Source organism: Anser cygnoides, chromosome 31, assembly GCF_040182565.1.
Source record: "Anser cygnoides isolate HZ-2024a breed goose chromosome 31, Taihu_goose_T2T_genome, whole genome shotgun sequence".
Lineage (NCBI taxonomy): Eukaryota > Metazoa > Chordata > Aves > Anseriformes > Anatidae > Anser > Anser cygnoides.
Window position 1 is genome coordinate 2,628,983 of NC_089903.1, and position 12,518 is coordinate 2,641,500.

Here is a 12,518-nt window from a genome sequence, read left to right on the forward strand (position 1 = left end):
CTTTATTAGAACTCCTGTACACTTTCAGAAGCAAAGTTGATACCTTCCTAGAGTGCTTCCCTCTTTTTTTCCTGTTGTCCAGAATAGTTTAAATTTCTCTTTGCTTGCGCTCTGATTTATAAATGTATATATGTGTATATATCTGTATGTCTGTCATCTTAAAGTTGCTGAGCTCTTTAGAAATGATGGCAGTGGTAGTGGTGATGGGAACATGGATTTCTTCCTTCCAACTGTCCATCAGCATGGTAAGCATTTTGGATTAATCTTTATTTCTTTATGCTAACTGTAATATCCCTCATGAACTACACTACTGACACAGTTTATCATAGTGTTATTTTGCTTGTGGTTTGAGATATATCATAGAGTCCTGTCAAAACATTCTTTCCCATTTTAAAAAAGGCTCAATTTCAACAACAGTCAATACTAACCGTAATACAGAAAATAACAGCTTCTCTATCTTCAAAGCTGTATTTTTATAGAACACAATGTAGTTATTCCAGAAGTAGTTAGAAAAATTAGCTTTGTTTGTAAATTTTGTAAAATTTTCTGGAGAGCAAAGAGGAGAGAAACTTTTTAAATTTAAGGTAATTTAAAAATTACCTGACTGTGTGTTTTGATACTTTCTTTTGCCACTTGCTTTATGCTTTGATCTCTGCATCTCAAAAATACTCTTAATAAAAAGTGGTGTTAGCTCTTTTTTTTCTAAAAGAATGCTTTGATTATTTTTCATTTTTGAAGTCTATTTTTGTCACAACATACAGAAAACAAAGATAATTTAATCTTGAGAAAATTAAAAACATACAATATGCAGAAATAAGATGAAAACAAAAGCACCTACTATGAGGGAAACGCTAATGATGGCGGATTTTGAATTAAACCCTAGAGACCTGAAAATATTGTGTTAGCACCCATTATCGAAATCAAATAATTTATTCCACAGTGACAGCCTGATTTTCTGTTTTATTTGAAAATACAAAGGAGTTCAGTTTGAACCTGAGAGTAAGTCTGTGGTTTAACCACTTTTTGGAACTTCCTGGGAAGTGTTGTTTCCTCTTCTGTGTTTCCAGATTTTTTTTAAAATGCCAGGCTCTTTCTCTTTCTAAGCAGCAAGTTATCTCACACAAGATGATCATTACAGTAGTAGAATTTCCTGGACTAGCTTTTTCTTTGTTCCAGCTTCAGTTAAAATAGTACCTGCTTTTGTCCTGTCTGCACTGCTTACACTGTGTTTTACCACGTAACTCTCCCCTACCCTAAATTCTAGTTCATTTTCCTTAATTAGACAAGTAATTTTATTTTTGATCCTCTCTTAAAATATTTGCATTTTATATGTTGCTTTGGAGTGTTGTTCCATAGAAGGGCTGCCAGGACTGCATTATTGAAAGTGAGTTCCTTATCCATGTGGATAATTATTCCACATTTAAAACAAAAAAAAAACACACCACAAAATGCAAAACAGCAGAAATATTCCAGTTATGCTTTTCTGTGTGCTTTTTGTAACAAACTTCCTTAGCTTTTAAGAAAAGATGGTATAAAAAAATAACTCATTTTGGCACTTGCACTTACAGCCAGCTTGGGAATTGCATCCCACATCGTTGTGACTATTGAGGCTTCTGATGATGCTCATGGCGTCTTTGAGTTCAGTACTGAGTCACTCTCGGTAAATGGAACTGAGCCTGAAGATGGAGATAGCAATATTATGTTGCAGGTTAGAAAGTTTTGGGTCTCATATTGCTATGCAATCCTCTTTTATGTCTATTTTACAGAGCATTCTGCAATATTTTTATAATAGGTCTACAGCATTTTAACTTAACTTTATCATGTACATTTGTCTTGACATTTTATACTTCACTTTCTAAAGTGTATCTTTCAGCTTAAAACTAAAATGTTTTATATAAGTTTAAATTTACTTCTACTTGTTTACATTTGAGGTATGAATATTTTAAAGTAAGTGCTGATGACACAACAAATACAGCAAAGCTAAGATGATAAAGATTACACTGTTTTTAAAATTAGTTTATTTTTAACTCATCATGTCAATGACTTTGCACTGTATATAATGGAGGGGCTGGATTGTGTGCAGCTTGCAGTTGGCAATGACATGCTTAAGATCCTCCGGGTAAGGATTAAGGGACATGGAAATAAGTTATAACAATAAGATGAAGTTGTTGTGGGAGTCTGCTATAGACCACCCAGCCAGGAGGACAACATTGCCAAATTATTCTATAATGAACTAAGGGATATCTCTAGGTCATCTGCCCTTGTCCCTGTGGGTGACTTCAACTTCCCAGATGTTAGCTGGGAATACCATACAGCCAATACAAACAGGTACTGGAAATTCCTGAGGCACGTTAACAATAACTTGTTGGTACAGTTACTCTGGAAGCTGACTAAGAAAGGTGCCCTCCAGATTTGTTGCTTGTAAACAGTGAGGGTCTTGTGGGTGAAGTGGTGATTGGAGGCTGTCCTGGCCATAGTGACCATGAGATGGCTGAGTTTAAAATCTTTGGTAATAGGAGGAAAACTGCCAGCAAAAGTTCAGCCCTAGCTATGGAGACAGCAGACTTCAGACTACTCAGTGAACTAGTTTGTGAGGTCCCCTTGGAACCTGCTTTTGAAGGTATTGGAGTCCATCAGTGCTGGTTAGTTAAGTAACACCTCTTAAGAGCACAGGAACAGGCAATTCCAAAGAGTCAGAAGTTGAGCAAGCTGGGCAGAAGGCCAGCTTGGCTGAGCAGGGATCTTATTCTAGAATTTAGGCGAAAAAGGAAAATCTGTGGGCATTGGAAGCAAGGTCAGTTGAACAAGGACTACAGAGGTGATGTTCACTCAGAGTTGAAGCTGGCCAGTACTGTGGGGACAACAAAAAGTGCTTTTTTTAAAGTATGCTAACAGCAAAAGGAGGAGCAGAGAAAACATTGATCCATTACTTGTTGAGGTTGGTAACCTCACAAATAAGTACGCCAATAAAGCAGAGGTTAATGCCTTCTTTGCCTCTGTCTTTAACACCAATGATGGGCTCGGGGACACCCAAAGCTCTGAATTTCAGGACTGTGATGATGATAAACTCCCAGCCAACTTTGAACTTGTGCAGGATTTGCTGCTCCAGCTGGATGCATATAAGTCTATGGGGTCCAGTGGGATTAATCCCAAAGTACAGAAAGAGCTGGCTGATGTCATTGCAAGACCTCTCTCAATAATTTTTCAATAGTCTTGGAGTCTGGAGAGGTCACAGTTGACTGGAATTAAGTTAAACGAGGAAGTGCTGGATTCTGCACCTGGCAAGGGGCAATGCTGGCTGTACGGACAGGCCTGGGGACAAGAGGCTGAAGAGCAGCCCCATGGAAAGGGATCTGGGGGTTTTGCTTGACAGCAAGAGAAATATGAACCAGCAGTGTGCCTTAGCAGCCAAAATGGTCAACTGTGTTCTGGAGCATAAGGCACAGCAATGCTGGATGGTCAAGGGAAGGGATTGTCCTGCTCTGCTCTGTGCTGGTGAAGCCTCACCTCTAGCACTGTGTGTGCTACAATATATGAAGGACATAAACTATTAGAGAGCATCCAAAGGAGGGCTACTATGGTGGTGAAGGGTCTAGAGGGCAAGAAGTATGAGGAGCGGCTGAGGTCCCTGGGTTTGTTCAGCCCAGAGCAGAGCAGGCCGAGGGCAGGCCTCATGGCGGCCTGCAGCTCCCTCACGAGGGGAGCGGAGGGGCAGGCGCTGAGCTCTGCTCTCTGGGGACAGCGACAGGACCCGAGGGAACGGCATGGGGCTGGGACAGGGGAGGGTCAGGCTGGGGGTTAGGGAAAGGTTCTGCACCCAGAGGTGGTCGGGCACTGGGACAGGCTCCCCAGGGACATGGTCACAGCACTGAGCTGCCAGAGTTCAAGAAGCATTTGGACTACTCTGTCAGACATGCGATTTGATTTTGGGTGGTCCTGTGTGGAGTCAGGTGTTGGACCTGATAATCCCTGTGGATCTTTTGTAACTCAGGATATTCTGTGATTCTGTGACTTTGCTGTATGCCATTTTACACTTTTATGTTCTTCTTTCTTATAGTACAAAGAAATACATAAATCTTTGTGTTTTCCACTTAGGTTGTGAGAACTCATGGGGCCCTGTCTGAGGTGACTCTGTATTGGGTCATAGTCTGTGATCTTACAGAAGACCTGGTCTCTGCATATGGGAATGTAACATTTGATGTTGGCCAAGTGAGAGCAAATATTACCATACAAGTTTCTCCTGACAACGTGCCTGAACTGGATCAGGTGTTTTCAGTTTTGATCATCAATGTGTCCGGTGGTCGTCTTGGAAATCACACTAATGCAACATTAACAGTTTTAGCTAATGATGATCCATATGGACTGTTCATCTTTTCTGAGAGAAACAGACCAATAAAAGTTGAGGAAGAAACAAAAAATATCTCCCTGACAATAGTAAGGCTTGGTGGTCTTCTTGGTACAGTAGTGGTTACATACAGAACTTTAGGTGATGATGAAAAGTCACCCTTTCTTCCACCTGATGTTGTTAGAGCAATACAAGGAGAAGATTATATACCCATTACTGGTTATGTGATCTTCGCAGCCAATGAAAGCGAAGCCACAATATCTTTGCCTATTTTGGATGATTATGATCCTGAGAGGTCAGAATCTGTTTTTGTGGAGCTAAACAATACTGTTTTGATCGACAAAGTACAGGATCGGCCAAGTAAGTGTCTTTCATATGTAAACCAAAAGCTTAAATATGTAGGCTAATATTTATATTTAATAGGATAAAATGCAGCAATTGAAATTACAGTAAAATTTTACCTCTGCCTAACTCTGTATAGTTAAGAATCCTGTAAGTTATATGTCAGAGTATCTCACATTAAGTATGAAGATTCTGTGTGTCAGCATATATTTCCTTTACCACAAAATTTTGTCAGGGGTGGACATTTCTTTCTCCCTTCTGCATCTGCTTTATCCCAGGTGTTTTAGGCCAACTGTATTACTGTATTGGTTTTGTGTGCTAATACCTGCTCACCTGTTGTTTCTGTAAAGCACAATGATAGGAAATAAGCTAGTTGCACTTACTGAAAGCGAAAAAAGCCTTTTAAACATTAAGTGGTGTAGAATTGCAGCTTCATGCTGGCTTTTTAGCGTAGAGGATGTTTGCCCGATCAGATAAATTCAGGTCATTACAGCCTTATTTATGCTTAAGAGCTTCTTGGCATGCCTAATTTCCCTTCCCTCTCCCCCATGACTCTCCCACATTAATCTTGATTTTTAAGGGAAACACTACAAAAAATTCTACTGGGAAACTGAAAGGTTACTTATAGTTCATCATTGCTAGTGTAAAATTCTATTGTCCTATGGACAAATAAATAAGTAATTTTGCTAGTACCTCACCTCTTCAAAGAACTGGTGTTTTGTATGCTCCACAGCAGGGTAGAATAATAAGTTAGTAAGAATGTGGATTTTCTGACATAATATAATTCAAACATCAAAAATATGCTTGTGCAGTTTGTAGTTATATTTTGTCCAAATCTAAAATGAAAATTTTATTGAAAGCTAGTAGTGGCCATCCACTAAACTCAGGTGTATGTATATGAACAGTATAGCCATATATAGGAGGCATTTCAGGCTTGCTCTAAGAGTTTTTTTTTATATTTCAGTTGTAAATTCTCCTCGTCTTGGATCAGTGGGTGAGACTATAGCTCATGTAATTATCAATGCCAATGATGATGCTTTTGGAACACTTCAGCTTTCAGCTTCAGCTGTGCGAGTTGCTGAAAATTATGTTGGACCAATCATTAACGTGACCAGAACTGGGGGAATTTTTGCAGATGTTTCTGTGAAATTCAAAGCTATGCCAATAACTGCAACAGCTGGTAAGAAATCAAAATAGCAGAAATACACATTCTGTGTTAAACCAGAAAGAGCATACTGTATGCTTCGAGCAACCAAAGCAAGCAAGTGTGTATTGAATGCAGTCTAGTAAAACAAGTAGAAAAAATACCAAAGTGTGAGATACTTACTGAGTGTACTTAGGAGACAGGAATTCAGGTCCTATAGAAGAGACCTTACATCAAATTTAAAAAAACTCAGAGATATCATCACTGAAGAATCTAGCAAGAAAACTAAGGAAAGGAATTGGCTGTTTGTTTCCCTGGTGGCCACTCACTTTCTCAAAAAAATAAAATAAAATAAAAAATCCTGTAGTAGTATATATAGCTAGTACTTAGTCCTTTGTACATATTTCAACCTACCATACATGGCTTATTTGAGTTTCTTGGAGGGAAATTGAGAGCTGGTGACTCCTCTGTGAAACAGACAAATGTTACGCACAATTCAAGAAGACTTTTACTTTGCAAATGAAAGGTAAAGCTCTCAGGTGATCCCTGAAAAGCTCCACGAGGGAAGGAGTGACCTTATGTCCTTTAGTAAAATCTCCTTTGAAAAAGGTACTTCTGTTTCATTTTATCTCTTGGAAAGCCAGACAACTATCAGAAATCAAATATAGAAATGTCACAGTTGTGTGATCTTCTCAATGGAAGATAATAATGGACCTTTTGTAATTGCTTCTTGGACTGACAGTGTAAACTCTGTTTTGGCCAAGATGAGATTTATTTTCATCCATCCAGATATCTAAAAGGCACTAGGAAATAAACAATTGTATTTTCTGGGTATGAAGATAAAGAAAAAAAAAACACAAAAAAACACACCAACATATGAACACAAGGGAATGCAAAAAGAACAGATAAATATTAGTGCTGATAAACATTAGTGATGTTTCATAATGAACCAGAATGCCTTAATATTCTTCTGTGTTTTGATTGTTTTGTTATTTTTTCATGTACAAATCTAGGTGAGGACTACAGTGTAGCCTCATCAGATGTTGTCTTACTAGAAGGAGAAACAAGTAAAGCTGTGCCAATTTATATAATTAATGATATCAATCCTGAAGTTGAGGAGTCCTTTTATGTTCAGCTGCTGAATCAAACGACAGGAGGAGCCTTGCTTGGATCTTTGACGAGGGCAGTCATAACCATTGAGGCTTCTGATGACCCGTTTGGATCCTTTGGTAAATGAGTCTTATTTGCATATTTTCTCTTGTCCAGTAGCAATCTGCTGATTTGTGGGTGAGTTATTACTGGGCAATGGAATAAAAATTTTCAGAATACAAAAAGGGAAGTCTGGATGAACACAGTAAAGGACAAAATAAGATAAACTAAATTAAAACGTGTAAGTAAGGGCAAATGGTGCCCTTATATAGCGAAATTGAAGCATTCAGTCAACTTATATATCAAGATTTTGTGAGACGAAGGTGGATTTTGGAGTCTCCTAATGGGGATGGATTTTAATTTAATTTGTATTTTTTTATCTATTCTAAATGTTGCATTTCTGCAATAGCTTGAAGCTTAAGTTTACATGCCAAAACCTGTTTAGATAGTGCAGTGTCATTGTTTTACAAAATAATCAGGCAAAGCAGGTTTAAATATCTGGGGAAATTGGAAAGTACAAATATGACTTAAATTGCATTCTTGTATGTTCTGGTTGTTAGTTATTGTAGTTTTTCTTCTTTCTATCATTATCAGTAAAATGGATTGTGGACACTTTCCAAAAATAGTTTCATTACACAGGTTTTGAGAAAAAAATGGTAATTTCAAAAATTTAATGACATTTTAGAAATTTATCTTTTCTATTTATTTTTTCTATTTCAGTATTTCTGGTGTATGTTTTCCAGCCATTTTATTTGACTTACTCTTTCTCCCTTTAGTACCCTACTTTATTTCAGTTATTCCATTTTATCAGCAAAATGTAAAGGAAATTGACAAAAGTAAATAATTCCACATGGATAATTCATTAACTTCATTCTTAACAACTAAAGATTTTATACAAGAAAGACTTATATTTGAAACAATTTAGATGGAATATGTTGACACATTTTTTCCATACGTGACATAAAAAATGATAAAAATTTTCCTCACTGGGAAAAATTACCTTCTGACCGTCTTCTAAAAACTTAGATCATGGCTAGCCTTGAACAATGGATACGTTGGAATAAACTCTTGGGTGGGGGCTGAATTTTCATGCCAATTTTATTTGCAGATAAAATGATACTGAAAGTTCAATTTGAAGTTTAAACCTGATTAACATTTTTTTAATTGTGCAAATGAATGCAATCAAGTGAAATAAAATATATAATTCAGTAACTAGGATGGTGTTTTTATTTTAAATATTACTGTTAATGAAATACACCTCTTTGTGCTGCACTTCAGTGTTCCAGATGACCGAATTTACTGTGGAGGAGCCTGAATCTGGATCAGTACCCATAAATCTGCCAGTAATCCGCAATGCTGGGACACTTGGTAACGTTACTGTTGAGTGGGTTGCTACCATTGGTGGACACCCTGCTGATGAGGACTTGCAGGTTGCCTCAGGCAATATTACTTTTGCCCCTGGGGAAGCCTTTCAGATGCTACTATTGGAAATCCTGGCTGATGATGTTCCAGAAATAGAAGAAGTAAGTCAAGCACTTACATCTTCCTTGAAGATGGTATTAATTTTGACTTGTTCTAGAAATATGTATGATGGAAAACAAGAAATGTTCCGGCAGGAAGGTGCTATAATTTCATGTTATACTTTGCTTGTAATTATTGTTAGAAAAACCACAAATTGTCTAGCTGCATTACTTCTTTTTCTTTTCTTCTCTTTGAGATTGTCCGTGTAGAATTAACTCAGGCCTCCAATGGTGGTGCTATTGGGTTAGATGGCGTGGCAAGTATTATAATACCTGCCAATGATAATCCTTATGGCACAGTTTTCTTTCATCAATCCTTATATCGAGTTCAGGAGCCACTAGAAAGAAATTTGCTGGCAAACATAACAGTCAGGCGAAGGTTTGTATAATGTGTGCTTTATTTGTAATTACTATTTATTCTTCACTTTTGTTTTCACTATAATGTCAAATTTCATGCTCCTCTCATAAAAATATGTGCATCAATTCTTTGATCTGCCATCTCAATGTATTTTCATTTCAAACACATTGTTTTTGAAGTAGATGTCTGTGTATTACATAAATTACTTAAACGTAGTATACATTGAATACTTTGTAGTATACATTGTATACTTTGTATACATTTGTATACATTTGTATACATGTAGTATACATTGTATACATTGTATACAGTAGTATACATTGAATACGCTGAGTTTACATTGGCAATGTAAACTCAGCGTACACAGTGTACTATTCATTTTGTCCGTTTAATCATCAAATCATTTAAACCTGCATGGTAGCCTGTTCCTGTGATTTGAACAGGAGGACAAAATGGCCAGCCCTTACAGGATGAAAATAAGAGAAGGAAAACAGGTTTTATGCATGTGATCCTAGAGGAAGGATGATAAGTCTGGGTGTCACCGGCTTTTTCTTCCTTGCAAGTAAGGAGAGCTGCCAAGTCCTGAAGAAGACTAAGTTAACTCCTAGAACCAAATGTTTACAAATATGCATTCTTAACAGACTACTACCTAAGCTATAAATAATCAAACTTGCTATCCACAAAAAAATAAGATAACTCAGTTATTCTGGTACTAGTTTCAAAGGGAATGCATTTTGATGTGTTATTTGGAATTTTTCAGCAATTCAGAAAGGGTCAGTTGATTTTGTTCACTTCTATTATTAACCCAGAAACATGTAGAATATTAGACATCCTTTGTCAACTAACAGAACTTTATTTTATTATAATGTCTTTTAGTGAGGGAAGATTTGGTCAGCTGCAGATTTTCTACAGCACTTCTGAGACTGACGTTGTAGCTCTTGCTGTGGAGCAAGGTCAGGATATCCTGGCCTACTACGAGCCTCCTGTACAAGGAATTCCTGACAAACCATCCAAGACCAGAGTGAATGTGTCAGCAGCAAGTGACCCTGTGTATTCCTGTGCAGCTCAGTGCCTAAAAGAACAAGCATGTTCAGCCTTTACATTTTCCAGTGCCTCAGGGATTCCTCTCTGCCTTTGGCTGACGTCAGATATCAGCCCATTAACTAACAACACTTCAGGGTTCCGGACCTACAAGAAAAACGTTACCAGTGCATTCGCCCTCTTCAGCACACAAGCCATCGCTGGCAGTGATTATGAACCTGTTACAAGACAGTGGGCCATAATGCAGGAAGGGGAAGAGTCTGCAAATCTAACAGTTACCATACTGCCTGACAGCCTGCCAGAACTGGATGAGAGATTCACTATAACCCTTTTGAAAGCAGAACTGATGAACGTCTCAGCCAGCTCAAAAAACCAACCAACCACAGGACAGCCAAATACCTCCACAGTTATCATAATGATGAATGGAGACGCATTTGGAGTGTTTAAGATCTACAGTGTAAGTCCCAATGCAACAGAGAAAGGTCTGTATGTTGAAGTAGAGGAACGTCCTCAGACCAACGTGCAGCTAATGATACACAGAACAGAAGGCAGCCTGGGACAAGTGACAGTGGAATGGCGTGTCATTGGTGGGACTGCTACTCCAAACTTGGATTTTATAGGTGTCGGTGAGACTCTGGTGTTTGCTGAAGGTGAGACAAGCTCTCGTTTTGGCTTCTGTTTTGTAAAACTAAGAAAAAGAAAAAAGAACGTGACAAGTACACGATACTGTGGATGTTTTGACAACTGATATCTTCTTCTTAGGCTAAATTTTCCTGAATGCTAAGGATACACGTGCAAAAGAGTATGGTTGTTCATTAGCATGTAGCATTATCTTGCAGAACACACACAGTGGTAGCAAAGCACAATGAAATATCTAAGCACAATAAATACCTAAGGGTTTTTATTAAAGAAATATTGCAGTATAAATATTGCACTATAAAGATTTCCTTTACCACATAAGTAAGGATTAATAAAGTCGAAGATAGTTGTTACAGCAAGGATAATGGAAATGAGAATCAGGCCTAAGTGGTCTTTTGTTAGCCCTCGGTCACTACAGTACTAATTTTTCATGGCATCTCTTTAAATTCTGAGATCATATTGTAACATAACAAAACATATTTAAACGTAACATAACAGAACATATTTAAAAGAATTGCAAACAGGACAAACAAGTCCCTCTCAGACATTACTTAAGTACCATGCAGCATGCTGTATTTTATGCTGTATTTTATTTTTTCAAAGTCTGAGTTAATCGAACTGATATTTTGAAAGCAATTTCCAGGTGCGTAGTAAAGATTCTAGTGTGCTAGCTTGATAAATCATCTGAATAGTAAGGCATGGCTGCTGGCAATGATTGTGAGGCTGACATGTAATTACATTACCAGTTACAAGTTTAGTAAAAACTGATTTTGAAGTATTTTGAAAGACAATCTAGCAGGAAATACATATGTATTCTGTAAATTGATATTCTAATGATCATAAAACACAGCTGGGTTATGCACACGCACTGAACAACAGGATTGTGTTGTAAATTTTAATGGATATATAGCGACTAGAGATTAACGGTGTTTGCTGCTTACATTATTATTCTTTGATAGTCCCAAAGGCAAGGAACTAACAAAATGTCATCCCATTTCAATGCATTCCCTGGCTCAGTAAATGTACTCATATTGAATGTACACCCTTGTGTAAATGGTTCATCGGAGAGCTTAGCACCTGGCAATTTATTTTTTTTTCAAGAATGATATTCCCCTTTTCTAAGTTAAATTTTAAAGTCATAGAATTTGTAATGAAAATAAAGAATTCTAGGCACTCCGAAATAATTCCTATATAATTAATTTCTACATAGTATATTTAATGATGTGATCGTTTTATTGGCTTAATGTGACTGATCAATAGTAATTAGATAAAATTTCATAATGACATTCACTGACTTCCAGAAAGGTAAATAAGTTTGTTTCATGCAATTTTAATATATTTTATGTATTTAATTATTTTCAAAATGAGATGATTGAGTCTTTTTACAAGGTGGTTTCCAAGTGGACACACGGTTGTATACGTTCTTCTCCTTGTAGGTGAAACAAAGAAGATGGTCACGCTGCCCATTATAGATGATCCAGAGCCAGAGGATGATGAAAGTATTGAAATCAGCCTGGTCCATACTGAAGGAGGGAGTCGAATTTTGCCCAGTTTTGACACTGTCACAGTGATTATTCTGGCAAGTGACAATGTGGCAGGAATTATAAGCTTCCATACAGCCTCAAGATCTGTTATTGGTTGTGAAGGTGTGTTCTTTGTGTTGACCACGCTCAAATTTTAATGCCAGTTTCCATCTTTGTGCTTTCAGTTGATAATGACTCACAATGATTGTGTTTCACTGTTCAGAGAACACCAGCAAGAAGTGAATATCCACATACCTGACATGTACTTTGAACTCTTGCAAGCATTCATAGAATCACAGAATGCTTAAGGTTGGAAGGGGCCTCTGGAGGTCATCTGGTCCTTTCCCCCTCAAGCAGGGCCACCTAGAGCAGGTTGCTCAGGACCATGTCCAGGCTTTTGAGTATCTCCAAGGAGGGAGACCCCACAATCTCTCTGGGCAACCTGTGCCAGTGCTCC

General features: G+C 37.6%; 1 protein-coding gene across 7 annotated transcripts in view; it reads left to right on the forward strand.

Annotated features, from left to right (window-relative positions):
• LOC125181667 (adhesion G-protein coupled receptor V1-like) overlaps positions 1-12,518 on the forward strand; it is a 94,164-nt gene that overhangs the window by 12,488 nt on the left and 69,158 nt on the right. For 6 of the 7 annotated variants that reach the window (XM_066985295.1, XM_066985292.1, XM_066985293.1 and 3 more), the window contains 9 exons: positions 165-245; positions 1,569-1,708; positions 4,096-4,705; positions 5,652-5,867; positions 6,845-7,060; positions 8,259-8,503; positions 8,698-8,879; positions 9,735-10,549; positions 11,975-12,184. In XM_066985295.1, the coding sequence (XP_066841396.1) occupies positions 165-245; positions 1,569-1,708; positions 4,096-4,705; positions 5,652-5,867; positions 6,845-7,060; positions 8,259-8,503; positions 8,698-8,879; positions 9,735-10,549; positions 11,975-12,184 (2,715 nt within the window). The remainder of the gene's footprint in view (positions 1-164; positions 246-1,568; positions 1,709-4,095; positions 4,706-5,651; positions 5,868-6,844; positions 7,061-8,258; positions 8,504-8,697; positions 8,880-9,734; positions 10,550-11,974; positions 12,185-12,518) is intronic. The other variant, XM_066985294.1, reaches the window with a different exon arrangement.